Source organism: Pectinophora gossypiella, chromosome Z (genome assembly GCF_024362695.1).
Source record: "Pectinophora gossypiella chromosome Z, ilPecGoss1.1, whole genome shotgun sequence".
Classification (NCBI taxonomy): domain Eukaryota; kingdom Metazoa; phylum Arthropoda; class Insecta; order Lepidoptera; family Gelechiidae; genus Pectinophora; species Pectinophora gossypiella.
Window position 1 is genome coordinate 375,031 of NC_065433.1, and position 22,033 is coordinate 397,063.

Consider the following 22,033-nt stretch of genomic DNA (forward strand, 5'->3'; position numbering starts at 1 on the left):
GTCAATCAACTTTTTGAATTACCTGCGAATATCGGTCTAGTATTTAAAAAGTTATAGTTATAAAACAAGCTATTCAAGCCGCGTGAGCTATGCGGCGCGCGAGTCGTGCTCGTGACGTCATCAACAAGCCCGCGAACCACCGCGGGCGGTGTACCTCGTAAATACTGCGATACGAGAGGTGCCCACGCTTTATTTTTGCCACAATTTGTTTGTTTGGTACTTGCAGAAAAAAATTCTTACTATTTATTTATTTTTCACAACAAAGCCCATCCAAATCATATTCGTATTACGTGCCGTGCCAAGGTGGGCAGACCAATACAAATACAAAATCATTTATCAAAACACGCACTATCAAACTGTATATTTTTAACTCGTCTGATTTATGTAAAGCGTAAGTACTCGGTGGTTTAGAGAGGAACGAGCAAGCGACCTCTTGCCTATCTTGCGACAAATTATGACTCTTACGAGACTACATTTTTGAAACAAATTGTAGCCATAATAACATTTTTTTTAAACACAGCGAGGTGCGTGTCGCATAAAATATTATAGTCAGAGGGTTAACAGTACCTTCTGATAATTTGAAGCTGACCAAGATTTATTTTACTTTCATCTTGCATACAATTGCGTCCAGTTTTTAAATTTATTTATAATAATTGTGTTTGTAAAATGAACTGACGTGGAAGAAGTCGTTATCTCGTGCCAAGTGTAGAGCTAACGCCCCGGAGACGCCGACGGTACTGGAGGGGCAAAAAGCCATACAAGGAAGACTATTATTAGTATTAATTAAATCTTGTTTAGAGGAAAAAATATGTGATATATAATATTTACTTAAAGTTAAAGTAGGTACCTACAGCAGGTGCTATAATTAGGTTGGAGTACGTAAACACGAAACCAATTTAGTAGGTAAAATCGTTTATAGCTAGTTTCGTTTTACCGGAAGTCAAATTTGGCACTGCGGCTAATTTTCCACATTCGAATAGGTCGTCAGGTTTCAGAGGCCGCGTGTAGCGCGCCGTGTTGTCGTGGCTATCAATTATTTTAGAACGTGGCTGCCGCGCCGCATGCTACCGGCGGACGGATTAACGAAGTTACTGAATGATCCGCGCCGGCCCGCCCGGCCCGCCGGGCCACCCGGCCGCCGGCCACAGTCAGGTTATTGCAATCGCCGTTGCGTGATGGCCGCTCGTCCAGATTTCATCCAATTTTGATTACCCCCCCTCACGATACTCTCATCGACGCTTGTACGATCGGCTGCGGTAATCTCAGTTCATGGCTCAGAGAGATTGTACATACATAACATGAGCCTGCGACTGTACCGACAGCGGACAAGGACACGGACAAACCGAAGACGAAAACATCATCTGAGACCCGCCGACAATGCGGCGACTGCCAGTCACAAAAGCAAAAAAATATTAAAATCTCCATAGCACGATGAACTAAGTAGCCACGCTTCACCAAGCTGTTGTTGGACTAACGTGATAGATGGCGAACGGTATCACCCGGCTGTACAGTGTTACAACTAATTTCACAAAGAGACTGAATGATTGAACGCCCTTGTAATCAGATGGCAACATTGGCCTGTCGCCCGGCCCGGCCGGCCCCGCGCCGGATGCCGTGCCGGACGCCGGGCGCCGGCGACCGATACAAATCAAATCTCGGTTATTTCCTTCACATGCGATCGCGTTCTAGTTGTCGACCTCTGAGGACGGGCTGGAACTTCGATATTATCACGTCAATCGTGTGTTGGAACTGTCGCCGCCACGGGAAGTCCGGGGGCGCGGAGTCAATGTTAATTAGAGGAACGAGATTGAATTACCGCGTAGTGTGAGCGACGCCTAATCAAACGGCCCGTAATTGAATATTGACATTAAATAAAGTCTAGTTATCATAAAATATGGATTTGTTAGAAGAGAACGTAATAAATCGTGTTAAGTTTGTATAATTCGTGCTGTTTGGAACATTCAATAGACCAAACTAAACTTAATAAAGGTTTTTTGCAATGGTTACACTGTCAAGGAATTGATGAAATATGTATAACATGTTACTGTAGCTTCAAGGTATTCAAAATGTCAAATAACTCAATAGTATGCAAACCATTCACTAACGCCAATGTGTGTGTTATATTATTTAAAGCATTCATATATAATATGTTATTGATTTAAATTGTTCACGAGTTCCATTGTAAATTGTAAGCTCAATCTCGAACACATTGTGTAGCTTGGAGCATGCTACGAGAAACCGTAGCGCCGTAGCGGTGCTACGTTGGGGGAAGACGCCCGTTACTGCTACGTACGCTAGTATAATCCATATAAATGCAATTAGTAATGTGCACCTCTACAGTTCGTGCGTAAAAAAGCATTTAAGAAAAGCGCATTTTATTCTCTTGTGACCCAAAGTATTTTTTTTTAATTTTGATTTAGTTAGAGGCAATGGAACATAACCACACAGAATGATTTGTAGTGTAAACTTCATAAATCGATGTCGGCCAATTTAATTATATACTTATATATCAATAAAAAAAATAAAAATATAATATATTTGTATTAAGTAAATACAAAATATATAAATAAAATAAAAATGGCCCAAATTAAATGTCAAATGTTTTCTTTCAGTACCTATTACATTGTTTGAACTATTTTTCATGCGGTGTGAGGACTGACGTCACACTCCAAAAGAGTTGAGAGAACAGGTTTGTAATGTTGAATGTAGCTACCTGCCTTTGAAACTTTTCACGCTGATGGAGGTGAAAACTTGTATGCTTCCCATGAGAGCAAATTTTTGTCTTGTGCTTTTAAATCACGCCGTGCGCTCAGTAGTTTCGTTAGTTCGTTATTTAAACTCGACACTCGCGCCCAAAACATAACTTTCCTCTCTTGTGAAACAAATAACAATAAATCACTTTCACAAAATATCCTACATTACAGATGGTTTATTGACATTATAAAGTAAAATACGAGACAACCACATGCGAATATATTCTAGTTGCACCACCGTAATTATCGTCGATGATGGCTGAAATTTTACGTAACACACTCCTTCTTGCGTCTTTTTTCTAAAAGACACCAAAACTGTACCTGTATACTGTAGCGATAAAGAAGAGGAACTCGCTAACAATTAAATAAATTTAATGGGAAATGCAATTAAAGGAATTTAAATTATTATAAATTAACATGAACATAGTTAAAAAGGTAACAACGGTAAAAAAAGGGAATCGAACCTCGCCTACCTCCGTTGATCAACGAAAGTTTTTAAAGATTTTGCCAAAAGGAACACCAAACACTGAAACGATGCCGCGCGGGGCTTTAAGAATTTTGAATAAGCTTCCTAAATAAATATTCACAAAAAGCGGAAATAATATTTAAAAAACGTTCAGGAATATAAAAAGGAACACAAAAGCAATTTGTATCTCTCCAATGTCAAGAAACAAACAAACAAACCATGGAGACAAATTCATATTTCAAATTTTAAACATAGCATACGTCCAAAAACCAGAAAAAGAAAACTTGATAAGCAAAAAGATTGCGCTGCAGCAAAATTACGCTACAATACCTAGTGATTATAGGTAGTCCCCCGGGTGTCCACCAGCATACATGGTAGAGGCTTGTTAATGTAATTTTGTTGTTGTTGTCAAACTTGTAAACTTGTCGCTACAAGCAGCCCCGCAGTGCGACCTTTCCTCGTCGTTGTCGTGCCATAACAATTACCACGAAAATGTTTCGCTGAAAGCAATTTAGAAAACAGTATCACATGGAGATTGGGTGTTGGGTACAATGCGTTTCCGTGTAGAGACCGGAACGGCGGCGACGTCATATGAGCCGGAACTGAACCGGACCGGAAGCGTCCGTCGGAGCGACGTCCCCCACAGCGCTCCCGCCCCACGCCGTCCCCCACAGCATCCTCACAATCTCATTCTAATACCATGTCGAGTACGACTCAATATCTACCAGCCTTGTATCGATGAGGTAGATCAATCCCAGTCATTCTTTTATTTAATGCCATTCAATTCAAAATCGAAGAAGTGTTATTTAAATCTGTAGTATACTCGTTAACCAGAACTGTAGCCTCAGTGTGAACCTTGATTGTCCTTTGATTTAAAGCGATACAGTAGATAGGCGGCCTCCTTTCTGGACTTATACTTTCCTCACTGATATATTACTATTGTAGCTTCTAACTTACGAGTTCATAGGCGAAAAAATAATTGAAGAGCACATGTGAAGAGCATCCAATGATCGTGACCGCATATTGACAGCCAAGATCGGTAAGTTTTGCCATAATGATCGGAGAGTTGTCGCCATAGCTGAAATCTACGTCTAACGTAAATTATGTAATTATTAATATTGCAACACTCGTGTTAAGGTGAAATTGACATAACCATTTACCAATCTGTGGTAAAATTAACTTTTTCGAATGTGGTTTTTGGCAAGTGTAGTGTCGATTCGCAGGAGTGGCATCGATCGCACCGCATTGCAGACCCGTCGCCGCACTCGGCTCAACATGGATATTCGCAGAATCAGAATATCTTTCTTCCAAAACATAGGTATTTTAGTAGATGTTTACATAAATTTTAATAGACAGCGCCATATATTTTGCCTGTATAAGGTATACAATAGTTGACAAGAAACGAATAATAGTGAACGTGAAGACCGCCTACGTAGTATCACATATCTTAATAAAGTACGTATATGCAGAAAGATTGTACGCATTTTGAACTGAAATGTGCCCAAATTTCTGAACCAATACTAAACTCACCCCCATCATCTCTATACGGATAGGTAGAGGTAAACTCTAAAATGTTTTGGAAACATCGAACGCGTCAAGTTGTTCCAGATATAAAGGAAGATGTCAAGATGGTAATGGGCTCGCCCCTTAATGGGACTTAAATATGGTGAGCGGGGAGTGGCGGAGTATACTAATACCTATGCTGTGTTGTGCTTTGTTGTGAGAAGCGGTCGTCACAGTGTTCCTGCTGAACAATTTCGCACTTAATTACCCGCGAGTAAGATTCAAACAATAGCAGCCCGGTAGTGTTCGGCCTCGTGTGACCAGCCCGCACCGAGGATCCTGTGTCACTTGGAAGACATTGTCAGGAGGGCGCTGGTGTGCAACGTCTCCATATATTTTACATTTCATTCTACGTTTCCATAGATAGCGGGTTTCGTTCCGATAATGGCCACGTGCCAAAAGATCCCTGTCGTGTCGGCCATGTTGGACCGACCCGCACCGAGTGACGGGTGCTACTCTTAAGAATCGGACCCTAAAGTTGAGTGATCCAACAGACTTCGGGGTTTTGTTTGTGTTCGCAAGTAACAGGGGGGCGGGCCGCAGACATTTACAATTGGGTACAAGACTGGGTCAAACATAAATTATAAAATGCTAATCTAAAAATAGGAGCAACGGTAACACGATCAACCATCAACCTCATTTTCCTTTTGACTTATATCCGAATTTTAATTAAGAATTAATATGATGTACGACTACCTGAAAACATTTATTAATAACGTCGCAAATAAGTAAAAGTATTACTCGATACAATTTCCTTATGAAGTATTAATTTTGACGTTTTCTAAATAAGTAAAAGCATTGTACATAAGCGAGAAATATTCTGTCATTGATTTGTAGTCTGTTGTTTTAAAAAAGAACAAAGAGCGGACTGAGTTGCAGGTATATTTTTAATGTCTCACAGTTTCGGTGGACAACTGAGGTCTTTTGTAAGAAAAAAAAATAGAACGTTATAACAAATAAGACTTTAATAAAGATAAATTCATTCAGTAATCATACAGCGCCATCCGCGTCCAGTTCAACAACGCTGTTAGGGTGTTGTTGCGGTTGTCTCGCTGCTGTAGCGCTTCGAGCATGTTCGCTGAAGCTCGCGTCGACTGCTTTGGTGCAACTATGAGGAAGCGATGCGCGTCTCTGGTGCGGCGGGTGCGGGCCAGCGGCCCTGGCGATGATAGGTGCGCGGCTCCACTGCCCGTATTTACGTAGATATTAGGTAGATAAGGCTACTAACATCTAGAATGAGCTTACTAACACATATATGAGTCATGTTTCTTGAAATAAATAAATATACTTTACATAATTTATTTATTTATTTATTTTAATAATAAATAATAAAATAATAATATAAATTAAATAATGTAATAATGTAAAATTGACTGTCTAAAAGCTTATCTTTGATAAATACGTTGAAAATTAATACAGAATAGGCCTTCTGGACTCCTGGTAGATATCCCCCTCCCTCCCCCCGCTCCCCGTACAGCGGCCTGCGCTCACGACGACGGTACACTTGTTTATTGCTACTATCTCGGACTGTCCTCTTTCGCCGGTTTTAATTAAACTGTGTACGTAAAGAAGTCCTACTGGCATTCCCAAGAAATATAAGATTTCCACGTCGGTTTATTTGCCGCGATTGATTAAACCCCGTGTGCTGGTCGGGCGAACGCGGCGCGACGGCCCGGCTGTACACACCCTGAACTTATTCAAACTGCTGGTCGCAGGAAGTCATTGTATTATGGGTAACTCAAATATTATTATGTATACATACGTAGATAGATACAACACATAATACTGTGTTCTTACCGCCTTAAAATCAGGGATATGACACTCCCGATATTTCCATTTCATGGTCGCTATACATGTTGTTAAATTTTTTGCAAAATAAATTGAACTAGAAACAAGTTAGTTAACAAGTTACTTTTGTTTCCAAAACAATAAATACTGTTCTCGTATTTTTTTGTAGAATAAATTAGGTGTGAACGAATCATTTAAAAATGAATGTAATCCGGTTACACTTAATATTGGATGCAGTGATGTTACATGCGTATTACATAAATTAGCATCCTCGCCAGCTATGTTTAAGTCCTATAGATGTACACATTATTTTTTGGAATATTGGATCATGTCCTTTCCAACGTGATGAACGTATTATACTTACATGATGATGATGATGATCTCCGACCGATTTCGGTCATGGATAAGCGATAGGCTTCCTCATCTTAGTAAGTGGTTCAACATCAATATGTCTGTCAACATCAAGCTGTTTACTGTGGCTTGGTTAGCGACGCGGTTGAGTGTGTGAATTAAATCATGATAATTGGATAGTTTCATAGGTCAAAGATAAAATTAACTATGATTACTAAATAACGACAGGTCTAAAGGTGTTATTAAGTACAAAAAAAAATCTATTTTTTAATAAAAAAAAAATGTAATAATAAGTCCGACATTTTGTCATGTTTTTCTATGAGGGCACAGTTTGCTTTATCATACAAATTCCATAGAAATTTCGTGTTTTGTCGTTTAGTAAAAAGTAAATCATTTGACTAGTTGGAAACTACTCTATTTTCTGTTACGTCACACTCTGGACGCTACATACAAAAATCTTCTTTCTTACCGCGTGCTCCCTTACCGTGTGAGTGCGATGGAGACAGACCGTCCGCAGACTTAACCAGGGGGGGGGGGGTGAGGAACATGATTTATCATGTTCGCTCCGAGGTCGTATCAGTGCGGGGCGAAGAGTGTCCCTTCTATAAGTCAGTGGTACTATTTAGTCTATGATCGTATATCGCAACGGCGCACAGATCCTATAGGTATAGCTATAACACGCTCCACAGTGGAGGCTGCATGTGACAACTGGCAAACACATCGTGGAATGGCCCTCCTGTTGTTGCCGCAGTCAATTATCATCCACGCTGAGTACATGACACTGCCGCCACCCGCGCCACCATTCGTCATCTCGACTGAATTACACGTGTCCGATATGGCGTGTCATCAAATTACACTTACGTTAGGGGCGGTTTCCACGGACATTTCCTTTAAAGAAGCGACCTAGTTAGGTAACTTTATGGAGGAATGAGTTTGGTGAAATTAACTTATTTTGATTAAAGTTGTCATACTTCGTAAGAAATATATGCCGCGTCGTGTGTCAATGGAAGAGAAGGCCACGTTAGAGGGTCGCTCACGTTCTAGGAGATACATGCTTGCCGGATTACTTCGCTTGAGAGAATGGTGATGTTGAGAGAGAGCAGAAATGTGTAGAGGGAGCGCCGGGCGCCGGGTGCTACGGCGCGGGCTCGCGGCGTGTGCCCGCGGTGGACACCGCCGGCGCCGGGGCCGACAATGCGGCGTCCGACACCCGCCTCCCCCCGCCACGCCTCACTCTACCACAATAAAATAATTATAATCGATCATTTCTGAATTACACATACTTACATGTACAATCCAACATCCTCCTATTTGATCTCCCTATTAATTAATTTATCATTCTGAGTAGATATTAAGTTATGGCATTGTCATGTTACTATACATTTGGGATATATTATCAGCGGCAAATCATTTCCCTGGCGTTATTTCGTTTTTCCCGAGGTCTGCTTGCCTAACCTGAACATTTGACAGGTTCGATTTTTTCACAGCAGGGACTGCACACCTGCTGACCTTCCAACCCGAAGAGAAACCCAGCCCAATACAGGTTAGGTCACATACACATATTAGTATCTCGAGTAGGTATGTGGGTTTCCTCACGATGTTTTCCTTCACCACTGAGAACATGATAGGCACTTAAAATCCAAACATGAATTTGAATACACGTTCAAAAATCATTTATTCATTGTATTCGAACCTGCGACCTCACAATGAGAGTCCAGCGTTCTTCAAATTAGGCTACCACAGCTTATCACTGGCATACTCGCATCACAGGGAAATCGCCATCTACAAATATTTGGGTCCGCATTATGGATATAATCGGGCGTAAGGTTGTATCGCTTTATTACGTTAGAATGATTTCGGAATACAGAATTATCGTCGGGTAGGTAAGTATATTGAATTAATACGGTAAACAGATTTCATGGCAGCAGAACGTTATATTTCGATAGAGGTTGTTCGGCGGGTCGGATGTCTGCCCGGCGGCGGCGGTGACAGGCGGCAAGAGTCCGGCCGGTGCACGCGCCGCTCGTCGGCGGGCGCGCACGGCGCACGCGCGGCGTCGAGTCATTACCTGGTGAATTACCGCGGCACCTCAGTCAGGCGCGGCCATCGCCGACCGTTATCACGCCACGTAACGCTTTAATGTAGCCCGGACTTGTCATAATCTGTTATTCCAAGTGACGAGGGATGACAGCCGGTAAGTTGAGGTGCGCGCGGGGGCGGGGGCGGGGGCGGGCCACTCACCCAGCCGCCGGTACTACGCCAGATACACTCATTATTAACGAGGGAAAATACATACTTAATACACGATAAATTATTAAACTCTCTGTTTATTATTGTTTCTTTATTCGTTCGTTCAGGTAGGTACAATGTAACTTTTAAAAACTGACAAATGATAACATACAGACGTACTGGTCTGCCTAATTTACAAATTTACCAGAGGCTGTGGGGCAGGCCTGCGGTGACTTAATGGGCGCGGGGGCGCGGGGCAGGCCGGCAATATGTGGCGACGGGAGACGGGATTAATTCCCCGATTATACGGTACCTGTTGAAACATCTTGCCGAGGAAGCGCCACGGACCTGTTCCCTCTACATCTCACAAAGGAAATGTTAAATGAGTATCTTTTCATTTCTCCCTACGCTTGAGAGGATGTATTGTGTCAATTGAATACCTCAATCGAAGACTAGGTTCGTTCCTTTACTACCACTAAAACCACAAAGCTTTCGCGTAAACTCCAAAAACAGGTAATTGTATTGTTCTGTTATTGATTTTCAAGTGCTACTTCCTATTGATTATATATTTGTTGTCTTCCGTTCTTGAATATCTTATAAATGTTTTTATTTTTATTGATAGCTTAATATAAGTAGTAGCTAATCATGATAAAAAGTGACTCTGTTTTGTGAACGACATCATCATCATCATCACGGTAGAAAATTATAATACGAGTACAAAAGCTCCCATACTTTGGTAGCGGGGGGCATTTATATGGGAGGGACTATAACACTGAAATCTTCACACTGAAATGTTCATATCTTTTCTCTTTCACACACGTATCTTGCATCTCTGTCTTACGTACCTGTCTCTCTCTCATACTCGTTCATCTTATATTATCTTACCCTATTACCTACACTATCATACATATACATCCCACATTTATGATGAGAGTATATCACATGTATGTGAGGTGTGAGGGCTCAGTAAGCAAAATTCGGAAATGTGATTAAGATTTAGTGAACAATCTAAAAGTATCAGGTTTTGTGAAAGTCAAATAAGCCAATTATGGAGTGTCAAGTCGGGCCCTTGTACCGGATAAATTATGCGCTGTATACTTCTTATAGAAGCGTAATTCTAAACAACCACTTGGGTGATTCACCCCGTGTTCCGAATTACTCGTGGTGACACAGACAGCACAGTCGGCTGCTAAGACATAAATATACCTAGAGAACAGCCTAATGCGAAACAGACAGACTAAGAAAATGTACCATTTTGACCGCTGTTGTCCCAGGCACCACAACGCATGAGGTATAGATGCAGGCAGCAGAACGTCTTACTAGTTCCCCTCAGAGGTACATCCATCGCAAGGCGAACTAAGTACCACACCTCACCGAGCTTCCTGTTAGACCAACGTGATAGGTGGTGGGGTGAGCCGTATCACTGTCTATAATGGTCGAGCCAACTGTGTTAGTGAAAACTGCGCTTAAGATAAATTCGTAACTCATTGTTGCAAGCCTGGTACCGGGATTCAAACTGGCACTCCCCGATTGAGAACCGCAGGCTCACAGTGGCTATCAATTCGAAAAGCTACTTCTTAATATCCTCTACTCCATCTAATTATATTTGGATCCGGATTGCGCGCCCTCGAGACGTCAAAAAGAATTTTGCAATTCACCGCAACACAAACAAAGTAAAATGGATACCAACCGCTTTGTTCTGAAATAATAAAGTTTGTTGTCGTAATTGTTTCGTCGGTTAAAATTACTCTCCCAAAGCTTAAAACCGGTCAAGTGCGATTTTGAACTCACGTACCGAGGGTTTCGTACTATCCTGCAATAATATTTGTGTAACGTGTTTACCAAAACAATGTTGCCGTTTTTCATTCCGTTCGGAATATTTGCTTCTAGTCAGACTTATACAAACTTGCCAGTTTCGATGGTAAGTATATTTTTATTACCTCCACTTTAAACTTTGCTCTATGTAGGTGATTAAGTTACGTGTTATCTTCTCAGTCCTACTTCACTCCTTGGCAGAAACAATAAAAGATGTTTGTCGTATTAAAATATATTCCAAGAACAAAATGTTAAGACAGACGAATTGGGTCTCTCTTTATTGGAACTCTAAAAACGAATGAAAGAAAAATAACAACAAGTCCGGGGCGTGTTTGTCCAGCTTCTCTACGAACTCTGGCCATATTATTTATTCTATGCTCTGGCTCAAGAGCTTTTGACATAAATATTGAGCTTGAGCTCTAGGGACTTAGGAGACCGGATTGAATTAATTTACCTAAAAAAGCAAAATTGCTATGTGACATTTGTGACATTGCGCATTTGCTTATATGTGCAAATGTCAAATTGCACTTTTGGTTTTTGGATCCCCTGACTGTGATGTGTACATGTGCGAGGCGTCAGTCAAGAGTATCAACTGCGTCATCACGTCGCGTCGTGACGTCAGCGCGTGTTGCGCACGTCACCACACGAACTACAGCAGCTATTGTCAAGTGACATGCACTTCTCGGTAATCTCTGCGGTAGACATAATAGAATAAATAATGCAAAATAAAAGTGCCTCAACTCGACCTCGGCCACGTGGAAGCAACTGCATAAGAGAGGGGGAGGGAAGAGTAGGGAAGCAGGGTTCGTATGCTGAAACATAGTAAGCACTTATTACAAAACAAACTGGCCCCGAGTTTAAATGAGGCACCCTACATGAGACGGGTTACGTGGCAAGCCGCCCATATAGCCGCCTCCAAAGGACCACACGCTTGGGATAATATGTATTGACGAAAAACTATGAACTCATAACAATAAAGGCAGCCCACTAATGAGGGGGCTTGTTTTACACGACATTAAAAACAAAATCATAATATCTAGGCTCGCACGTTTGGGGATTGAAAAAAAAATCTTGTTACAAAATGTTTAACCATTCTCACAGGAAAATTGTTCGTTACTCTATGAATAAATTACCTGTGTTAGCGATAACAAATATTTGTTTGCTAATTTTTTATCAGCGCCGTAATATGATACGTCTACAACTTTATGCTGTTGTTAGCCGCTTCTCATACTTGCTTTTTTTAATTTGTTTCGTGTATCTGTTGTAGATAAGTAGTTTACTCTAGGCACGGCGGGCAGCGGATAGGATTTCCAAAACTCATAAATTTGAAACCGACTGTACATCGATAGAGCTGCACCCTCGAGCAGTCCAGACAATGCTCATTTTTGTGCGATGAATTTTTATTTCAGTCTGCACCGACCCTAATTGCGTGGGAGATAACGCGATTGCTATCGCGCGTACTACACCAAGATAACGCGCCTATCTTGCGCCTGCGCCGCGCCGCCGGCTCACGTGCCGCAGTGGCGCGGCGCGGGCGTGTAGTCTCAGAACGTTCACCCACATTTTAAACATTAACATCTGTACCTCTTCAACATACTTAATCGAAATATCTGACAACAATGGAAAGTAGCTAAACAAGTCCTTATTGCAAATCCGTGACCTGATGAACAAGCTAGATACAGTAGTTTCCATATTATTAATTAGACTTAAAAAAAATGTATATGTGTGTCGTAGGTTTTACCTGAATAAACTTTTTTATTATTTTTGTTATTACTTAGTACCTATACTTAATCTAATAAGTAAAATTAACAATACAACGATATAACTGATTCACGTACTATAGATATAACAGGATCTTTTATCTTGTCTTTATGTATAAAATTAATTACTTAGTGTTAACTTTAACATAGTTATTCTGTGGCCTTTGAAATACGAGGGTAGGTCAAAATGTTCGTGGAATGGACGGGGTAGCGAGAAATGGGGATGCTCCCGCAGGAAGGCATTAATTAGGGCCTCTTTGTAAGTTTGTATACCACGTTTAAACCTAATTCGTAAAAATACTTCTAACACAGAAAACATTGAATTTAATATGAATTCATTGTCGCAAGATCGTATAATTGATCATTTCATGATAGAATAGAATAAAAGAATAGATGTTTCGATCCACGTTTGGCAATATCATTCAAGTAAGGTGTCCATGATAAGTGGTGTAGTAAAAATGCAAAATAAAGTGAAAATTTATGTATTGCTTTAGATAGAACACAAACGAAAATTTGCTTAAAATTAAAAACCTACTTAGTTGCAATTAATGCAGTGTTGATGTAGTTAACATACGGGTACGACGAAGCTGCAGGCTTGTTGTAGCCGGTGTACAGTTCGAATAACTCTACACAGTTGTTTCTCTGCACTTTTGTGTTCCATTTGCACGTTATTATTCGTATTAAGTATTTGCTTTTATAACGGAATATTTGATTGCCACCGCGATGGAAAAACAAACACCAGCGCCTGTGGATAATGTAACAATTTTACGATATGTTTGCCAATGTTTGGCCACATCTTGAAGTACTCGTAATAGTGCGTATGGTTGCTTATGTCGTCAAACACATTGTCTTTATTGATTTGGCCAAACTACATAATGATGGGGCCAAATATGATGAAATACGGCCATTTAATGAAATGATCGAACACCATGAATGATTAACATTTCTAAGATCTGGCCACGACACATACATAAAGCTCCTTACAAAACGTAGAAAACCAGTTCAAGTCACTTTGAACAAATCTCATTGGTTTACAAGGACTCTTGCTCTGGGAAAACTAAGGTTTACAAGTGGAAAGGCTTGTCCAAGCATGGCAGAGAGCCGCTTGAAGACGACTTTCGCTCGGGACGGCCAACTGGCCTCTCCACTTGAAACATCGTCAATAAGTTGAAATCTTGTATCGAACGGAACATTTTGTTTGAAGAACAAGTAACTCGCAGTTATAGTTGGAGTATCACTTACGAGCATTTCGATTACTTGTGGCCATCTTACAATGTCAAAAGTCAGCGGAAGAATGCTACATTCTTTTTTCGTCGGTATTTAGCAGCTTATAGAGAGGTATAACAATAAGTAAGTAGGTAATTATTTAGGTATTAAGTAGGTAAGTATGTTGTGAAAGAAAAATAACATCGATATTTTTTAAACCCCTTCTGCGAACGTACGAGTACGCCCTATTTATACCTCTAATATTTATCTTTGAATTTTTGTAGAACTCTCATATATCTGTTAATGCTATGTATCCTTGGCGATTAACTAATTAAATATCAATCATAATCACATTTTTATTTATTTATTAGTTGTCCTTTGTGTTAAGTAACTAAAAGACAGGCCAGCGGCGCACGGCGCCGTGTCTGGGTGCATGGCAGCACGGCGCGCGCCGCGGCTCGCTCACTCGGTCCTGCGCGCCCGCGGTTCATACGCCACCCAACAGACACCTTGTTTCATCTTCGAACTCGAAACAAACATGCAAGTTACGTGGAAATAATTAATTTCCAACTTGCGGAAAGTAATTTAACTTGCCCAATATAAACCATTAACTTAATTTGATGAGGTTTTTATCTTAATTGTTTGATACAAACACCGTGGTAATGATTGTATGCACCCTTGTGTAGCGATATTTTAGTGTACTTACTTATCACACTGGACAATAGAAAATACTCTTTTTGACGTTGTTAGCCACTGTTTTTTTATTATTAGGCCAGAGTTTAGCTATAAATAAGCACCTGTGTTTGAAAAAAATTAAACAGTCATTTCCAATTGAAAAATAATATTGCTTGAATATATGACGCGCGGTCTAATCGCTGATGCGGCGGGGTGTACCACCTCAATTACTATACGCTACAAATTACACACTTTCATAGTTTAGCTCAGGATATATATTATTTATAAGCAAGAAAAGCCTAGATTTACAAATGTTGTAAGTAGCTACGTCATTCAGACTTGTTTATTAATCAGCGATATTGTGCAGACTTTTAATAGATTTTGTACGAAAGAGTCATCCAGTTTAAATGCGGCATGCATGCCATTAAACAACCACTGTGTGCGTGCGCTACACTTGTGGAACAACCACTATGCTGTATAGAAAAATACACAGCGCCGTGTTGCGGAGTCTAAGTGGCTCTAATATGCTTAAGGGCGGCAGCCAACCTCACCTGCAAGACTCGTGCATCCAACCGACAAATGGACGAGGCTGCAATAATGTAAGCTATTTAGGGTTCAACTTGAGGCCTGCATGGAACATTCGATATTAAAACAGTGTTTAAACCCGCGTAATCGAAAACGCGACCTAATACTGTCAGCTGGTCAGGTTACACTTCCTAAACTAATTCACCAGCAGGGCGCGCCAGTGACGATACACACCGAGCAGGGCAAGTCCACGAGCAAGATCACTTGTTGCACCGTGTTTTCCTCCGGTTGAGATCGCTATTTTATTTATATATACATACCTACTTACGAGGTGTACGTGCCCCCGCGCCGGGCCCGCGCGACACGGCTGTTCCATTACGAAGCCTCCGACACACGCTGAATTATTTAATGCTCCACTCACTTCACCAAACGGAACGTAAATAAATATACCTACTTATTCTTATTATAAAATATAGTAAAAACGAATCCGCACGTGCCTGACTGGCCTGGCAACGGTGCCGTACACATAAATAACACCAGCTACTACCTATCTTACTTTCTTTGAAACAAATTGTACGAGTTTCAAGAATTTAAAGATAATCAACCGCACTAGAGGCAGTTAAATGCTTATTATCATACCTTTGAGTTAATTTTATTGTTTTGCTGGAGGGTAATCTATTTGCACACACGTAACAACCGCCACCACAAAGACAAAGAGACTTTGTACAAACACTACTTATGCCGCTTAATTATTATATTCTTTTTAATTAACTATTTGAATTGACGAACTAAACGCCCTTGATACGGAATGGACAGACTGACAGACAGCCGAAACTAGAGCAACAGTTCAGCCCGAGGGTGGGGACTAGAGAACCTTAAAAAGTTTAAATTGGCTTCAAGTAATATTCAGATTATAATCGATTCGTGAAGCTCTCAATCTCAATGCCTCCCTTCGTCACATGTATCCTTCTAGCTGAGGCGGCTGCGGCGGGCCGCGATAGGGCGCGGCGGGGCGCGAGAGGGCGCGATGACGACGGTGCGCGGCGGGGCGGCCGGGACCGTGCTCCGTACTAAACAAATTAGACAACACTGTATACAAACTGTTGTTTTTCCATTAGTACCTACTTAATTATTAATTGTACACACACGCCATTACCATATAGTAAACATGAGCCGGATTCATCTGAATGCTCATGAGGAGAGTTTTCTTGTGTCGTGAAAGTTAAATGCAAGGAAAGGCGAAATTAACGTTGCGTTTGGGGAGCAGGTCTTTATTATTTTTCTTTACAAAAGACGCGGGATGAAGTTTGACAACAATGCCCTCCCCGCCCCGCCGCCGTCCCCGCACCCCCCGCCGCCGGCGGAGCTGGACACGATCTTTTATATCCACGTCATTATAGTACAGGTATTGACGTTTATTGAAATTGATATTACCATATATATTTTACCTGAAAACAGGCTACTTCAAATTATAATTTCCTATAAGTCTATAATATACTATACACCTCTGCCTACCCGATCGGGGACACGTGCGCGATGCTATGTTATGTTACATTAATATGTTGTCACTTTTAGAGTATACTGTATACTCAGTAAACTATTTTGTTCGGGTCGATACGTGACTAAAATACTTATTAAATATGGACCCGTCATGCCACACGGCTGAAATGTTGGGTTAAACAAAATGAAGGTAATACCGAGTTTTTAATCATTTATGGACCTCATCAAAATAGTTTACCTGTTACGTGTTTGATCAATGATCGCTCCCGTGATGATTGTTCACACTGGAGCTACCGAGACGCCCGGCGAGACGACGATATGTGTGGAAGTTTATAAACAAGTAAGGTTATAAATAGCAGCAGTTTGCGACATCGTGCGCGACACGAGATATATCGCGGGCGTCAACCAATATAGGAAGTTTATCTACGCAAGCTTTTTTTTGACGTGACTTATTGTAGATTTGCCGCAGATGGCATTAACTACTTGGTCGGACAAATGGGGAGCGCTGAAGGCTCTCACCCGGTACAACGTTTAAGACTAGAGGCCTGAGGGTGCCCAGTTGGGCGCGAACCTCGGCTCAGGGCGTCGTCTGAGAGGAAAAATATTTGAAAGAATTAATCGACCCTAGTGGGTCGATAGCGATAAGCGCTGAATGAGGGAAATCGTCGACCACGCCGGCGGGGTCGGTATCGGGGTCGATCTACGCAAGCGTATGCTGCGGTATCGCCGCGTTTAAACGTGCGTTATTTTCTGGACAATCAGGTTAATAAAACGGCGCACGCAATACGGGACAGCACCTGTGTCGCGCTCTCCAAATAAATAAAAAATACAATGTTATTAATTTAATGCATGCGGCGTTATTATAGTCCTGTTTTGAAATTAATAAACAATTGACAAACGCGACGTCGCGACGCTCACCGTAAAGCACAGAGCAACGTGTTGCTCCCGCGCCGTAAAGAGAGTCATCGATAGGGGAAACATGGGTGGGTAATAACAACATTAAATACGCCTTAATGATAAAAAATATACAAGCGATTTGTAAGGCAGCTAGTATAAAGCCTGTCCTCAGTATGTTGGCGTTCGAGCTAATCTCGTGTGTCTTCTGCTTAATGTAGCAAGCTGATTTATTTACTGATTATGATCGGCGTTTCCCGTTGAAAATCTTTTCTAGACGAAGCGGGAACGATTGCCAGCAAGGCGTGAATTATAGGATTATAGCGGCGCCTACAGTTACAGATTTCTTGTGACACAATCGATCTTCATGGCTGTTAAATGTATCACGGCGATCGAAACACAACCCTATGTTGGAAGCTTTATGTGACTGATGATGTTTCACCGCACACTCTAACTTAGGCACAGCTTCCTGTCGTCGCAACACGATTCGTGAGATATCGAGACAATGGTGCTAATTCCTGTAAATACCATCTAATTTTATTTTAAGTTATATCTGTCATTTTCTTATCCGCCGAAAAGGAAAGGGACGGGTATTCGACAAGCATAAAATTTATGGAACACACGTCAATTTTAAGCACAAATCTAAACCAACCGTCTAAAAATTTTACATCCGTCAATAACCCGACACAGTTAAGTAGATAGCACGTCAAACGGATTGCATACCAGCGACGTACCTTTTGATTCGCCCGGGTTATTCATTCATTTACTCATTCTTCCTAAAATTAAGAGCTGTGAATCATCCGTCCCTTTCCTTTTCGACGGATATGAAAATGACGGATATAACTTAAAATAAAATTAGGCGGTGTCTGCAGGAATCGGGGCCAATGAGGACCTTCCAGGCTACGTTCCTCAAAAACAATATAGACTACTAGCGCTGTACAGATTTCCCTTCGTTTAACCATCTAATTTGATGAATAACAGACATACGCATCTTTTATATTTATTTTTGCGTATAAGTAAATGATGACCCTTTTTATTACACCCAGCCACAATTAAATTATTATTATGCTCAAAATAAAGTGAAGCAATATAGGCATGCAACGTATCGCAATTCTATACAAAATGTAATCCAAATATGAAGCAACAATTATTTCTATGCATGCTTCTGCCATTACATTGTATTTTGGAATAATTATGTACCCGAGTAATGAGGAAATAAGTAATTATCACGGTAAAGCTGTCTCTCTCTATTTAAGAGCTGCGCTCTTGTCGGTGGAGTAACCGCCATTCCTCTCTTCTTCCCGCCAAAACCTTCACCTCCCGATACGACACGACCTGCACCTTCTCTTTTATTTGTTTCTTTTTTCCTTCTATAATGGTAAAGCTGTACAACGCCATATATATTGTTTTTGGTAAACGTAGCCTGGAAAGTCCGTCAGGAATATGGTATATTTTCTTTAAAAACGCAATCGTGTTTTGCCATTGAAAGTATGGAAAACTGTGTTGTGAGGACAGAAGTTATAACCGATCTTCTCTTTGTTCCAGGTGTGGTAACAGAGAGAGTGAGAGATCCCAACGCACTCTGCGTAATACCCGGCGCTGGCGCAGTCTTTGTGTGCAGTGTTTACCTTGTGTACAGTGTAGTGTCTTCATGTTAGTCTTCATTAATCTTAATATTAATAAATATTAGTGAGAGTTGTAAATGTTGTAATCTTAGGCGTAAGGGATGGACCAATATAAAACAAGTACCTAATATAACAATAGGCAGTGAACAGAACGCAGAGTGAAGTGTTGAGATGGATGTGTTGGTGGGGGTGTAGCGGCGCGGGCGGTGCGCGGGCGCCATGTCGCAGCCGATGAAGCGCTCCTTCAGCTCGGAGGGCACCGCCTCCAAACGCGACTGGAAGATGCGGCTCAGCCTGCGCAGCCGCAGCGGGCACAGCGTCGTGAGTACTCCACTCCACCACTCGGCTCACCTATTAACTCCACCTGGCCATCATCGCTCCTCTATTCACAACCTCGTCTGAGCACGTACATTTACCTATCTAGTTTCCCCTACCTGTCGCGCACGCCATGATGACGTCTGTATTGACACAATAACTCAGCGGTACCATGCGATACACTGTCAACACGTCTACTACATATTATTATCTCAATGCTATCAATTTGTAATGGTAGTTAAAAATAAACTATCTAAAACTACAAACTACAGAGATTTCAAAAGTTCAGCCTGCTATCCATTTGATATTTAATGTCACCGACTCAGCTACACTTTGAAATTGTACCCCTGAAGGTGACTAGGTCATGAGATTTCACATTTTCTTTGTTTGTACAACTCAAGTACCCCCCCGGGGCCCCGGGTCGACCCCCTCGGTTGCGGCTCAAAAAGCCGTTCATTTGAACCTGAAACTGATATGTGAAGAGAAATGTGGCCCTCATTTATTCCGTCTCCGAAGGGAGAATCGATCATGCTATCGTTTGTTCACTCTGTGATTTGCAAGTCTCTGCATATATCCGACAGTGAAGGGTTCGGTGAGTGTGAAGTGATTGAAATCGCGCGTCGCTGCGAATCTCTACAATTAGATTGAGTTGTGACGCGGAGCGCGGGGGGCGCGGCGAGCGCGGGGGGGGGTGATCCATTATTAACACCATTACGTTGCATTGGTACGTAAACCGAGCAGACGATGTTGTGATGTCGTTCACTCATTCGGATAAATGGATTAATTGAAAACTGACAAATTGCAACGGTCAATCCATTTCCATAATGAGCGTCCAGAGCCCACACCAGACTCCGCGCGTCACCGCGCCCGCGCCGCCTCATGTCACTCAACTACAAACAAATTATTATGCTCACCAGTAGCTTGCTTAATCATTTTCCTAAAGTTATTGTAAGAGTCACGGAAAACACTTTTTTGGTTTCTTCTGTGCCGAGAGCCGATTATTATACGAGCATTACGTAACGGATATCACTTATCAGTGGACTCTTTTAAAGGACAAAGTCAAGGCGTATTACCTTCATTTGATTTTATGATAACCATTATGTCAATGATTTTATAATATAGATGCAATATTACCTACTTAATTATTAAATATACACTCAGTTTTGTCACAAGATATAATTGTTAGTAAGTATACCAAAAGCAGCTGCAGGAAACTAACAATATTTATACAAGGCATAGCAACGAAGACTGTAGGAGCTGACCATGATCAACAATGAGTACGATATTTAACCGCTTTTATTGAAGACATCTCAGGACAAGTCTTTCCATACAAACTCTAAAGAAAACTTTCGTTTTGATATTACGTAAAAAGTATCTCATTTGAGTGGGTTGTCAAGTTGCCTATTTATAACGCTTATGGACACGCGCTATCGTAGAACAAGAAGCACAAGAATTTCAATAAAACCTTCGTTGGATGTTGCCAACACATTTACATAGAAGTGCACACCGCCACAGAGTATACCACTACACGTAGCTACGTACCATAAAAAGTTATTTCCAGTAAAAGTTATACAAACTTCACAAATTTAGACCAATTTGAACATTTCAGTTACCCAGTTAATTTTCCTTCATCTTGTATAGTCTGTTCTGATTCGATTGGCACACAATTCGCACTTAATTATATCTTTTATTGCCATCAAACAAGACCTAAATCCAGTCGCGGTTTGTTTGTAAACCAACGATCATGCGTTTGAAGTCGAGGGATTGTTCTTTTTATAGCGGCTCGTACGGCCACCGCCGCGACACCGCGCCGCGACATGAGTCCTACTGCCGCGACATCATGCTCTACAACCCCACAATACACATACAATATGGACAAACGCAGGAGCAAAAGCCGAAGATACGAACATTTTTGAAAATTTTATCTCGAACGATAATTCGTCGTGTGGTGATTCCGTTATGATAACGAGCGTATAACACGGGGGTTAAAAAGGCCACATCGAAGAAATTCTTTTAAACTAGCAAACATTGCAATTTGACATTTGCGCAAATAAAAGTAAGTGCGCAATGCAAATATATGTCAAATAGCAATTTGCTTTTCTAGATGAATTACCTTAATGTGACCTTTTTGACCCCTAGAACTGCGAAAGGCTTTATTTATCAAAACAACGTCCTATAAGTTGATTATAATTCGAGTGCTATTATCGGTCCTTTTTTCGAACAAAACTGTTGGTTTATGGTAATAACGATAGGCGCGTGCGACCAGGGGCTGAATTTCAATGTGCTTATTTAAATGCCAAATGTGGGGTCAAGGTGCCGGCGCCGGCCCTTCGTCGTGGCCGCCACCGCCGCCGGTGAAGGTCTACCGCCACCGTGCATACCTACGTGCAGCCCCGCACCGCCTTCTGCACACAAGCGTCATCCAAATACAGAAGCAGATTATGACTGGAATACAAAACGAAAATACGCATACCGATATACTTTATATTTTCAAGTCCCATAAGGAAAAAGCTCTTTTTTAGATACCGTCAAATGTTTAAAATTATCTTTTGCGGAAGGCAGGGAGAT

At 41.3% G+C, this 22,033-nt stretch overlaps 1 protein-coding gene across 1 annotated transcript in view; it reads left to right on the forward strand.

Annotated features, from left to right (window-relative positions):
* The window catches only part of LOC126379936 (adenylate cyclase type 6), a 128,379-nt gene that overhangs the window by 41,317 nt on the left and 65,029 nt on the right, over nucleotides 1-22,033 (forward strand). The window contains exon 3 of the mRNA XM_050028950.1: nucleotides 19,071-19,471. Coding sequence (XP_049884907.1) covers nucleotides 19,370-19,471 — 102 coding nt within the window. The 5' untranslated portion in view covers nucleotides 19,071-19,369. The remainder of the gene's footprint in view (nucleotides 1-19,070; nucleotides 19,472-22,033) is intronic.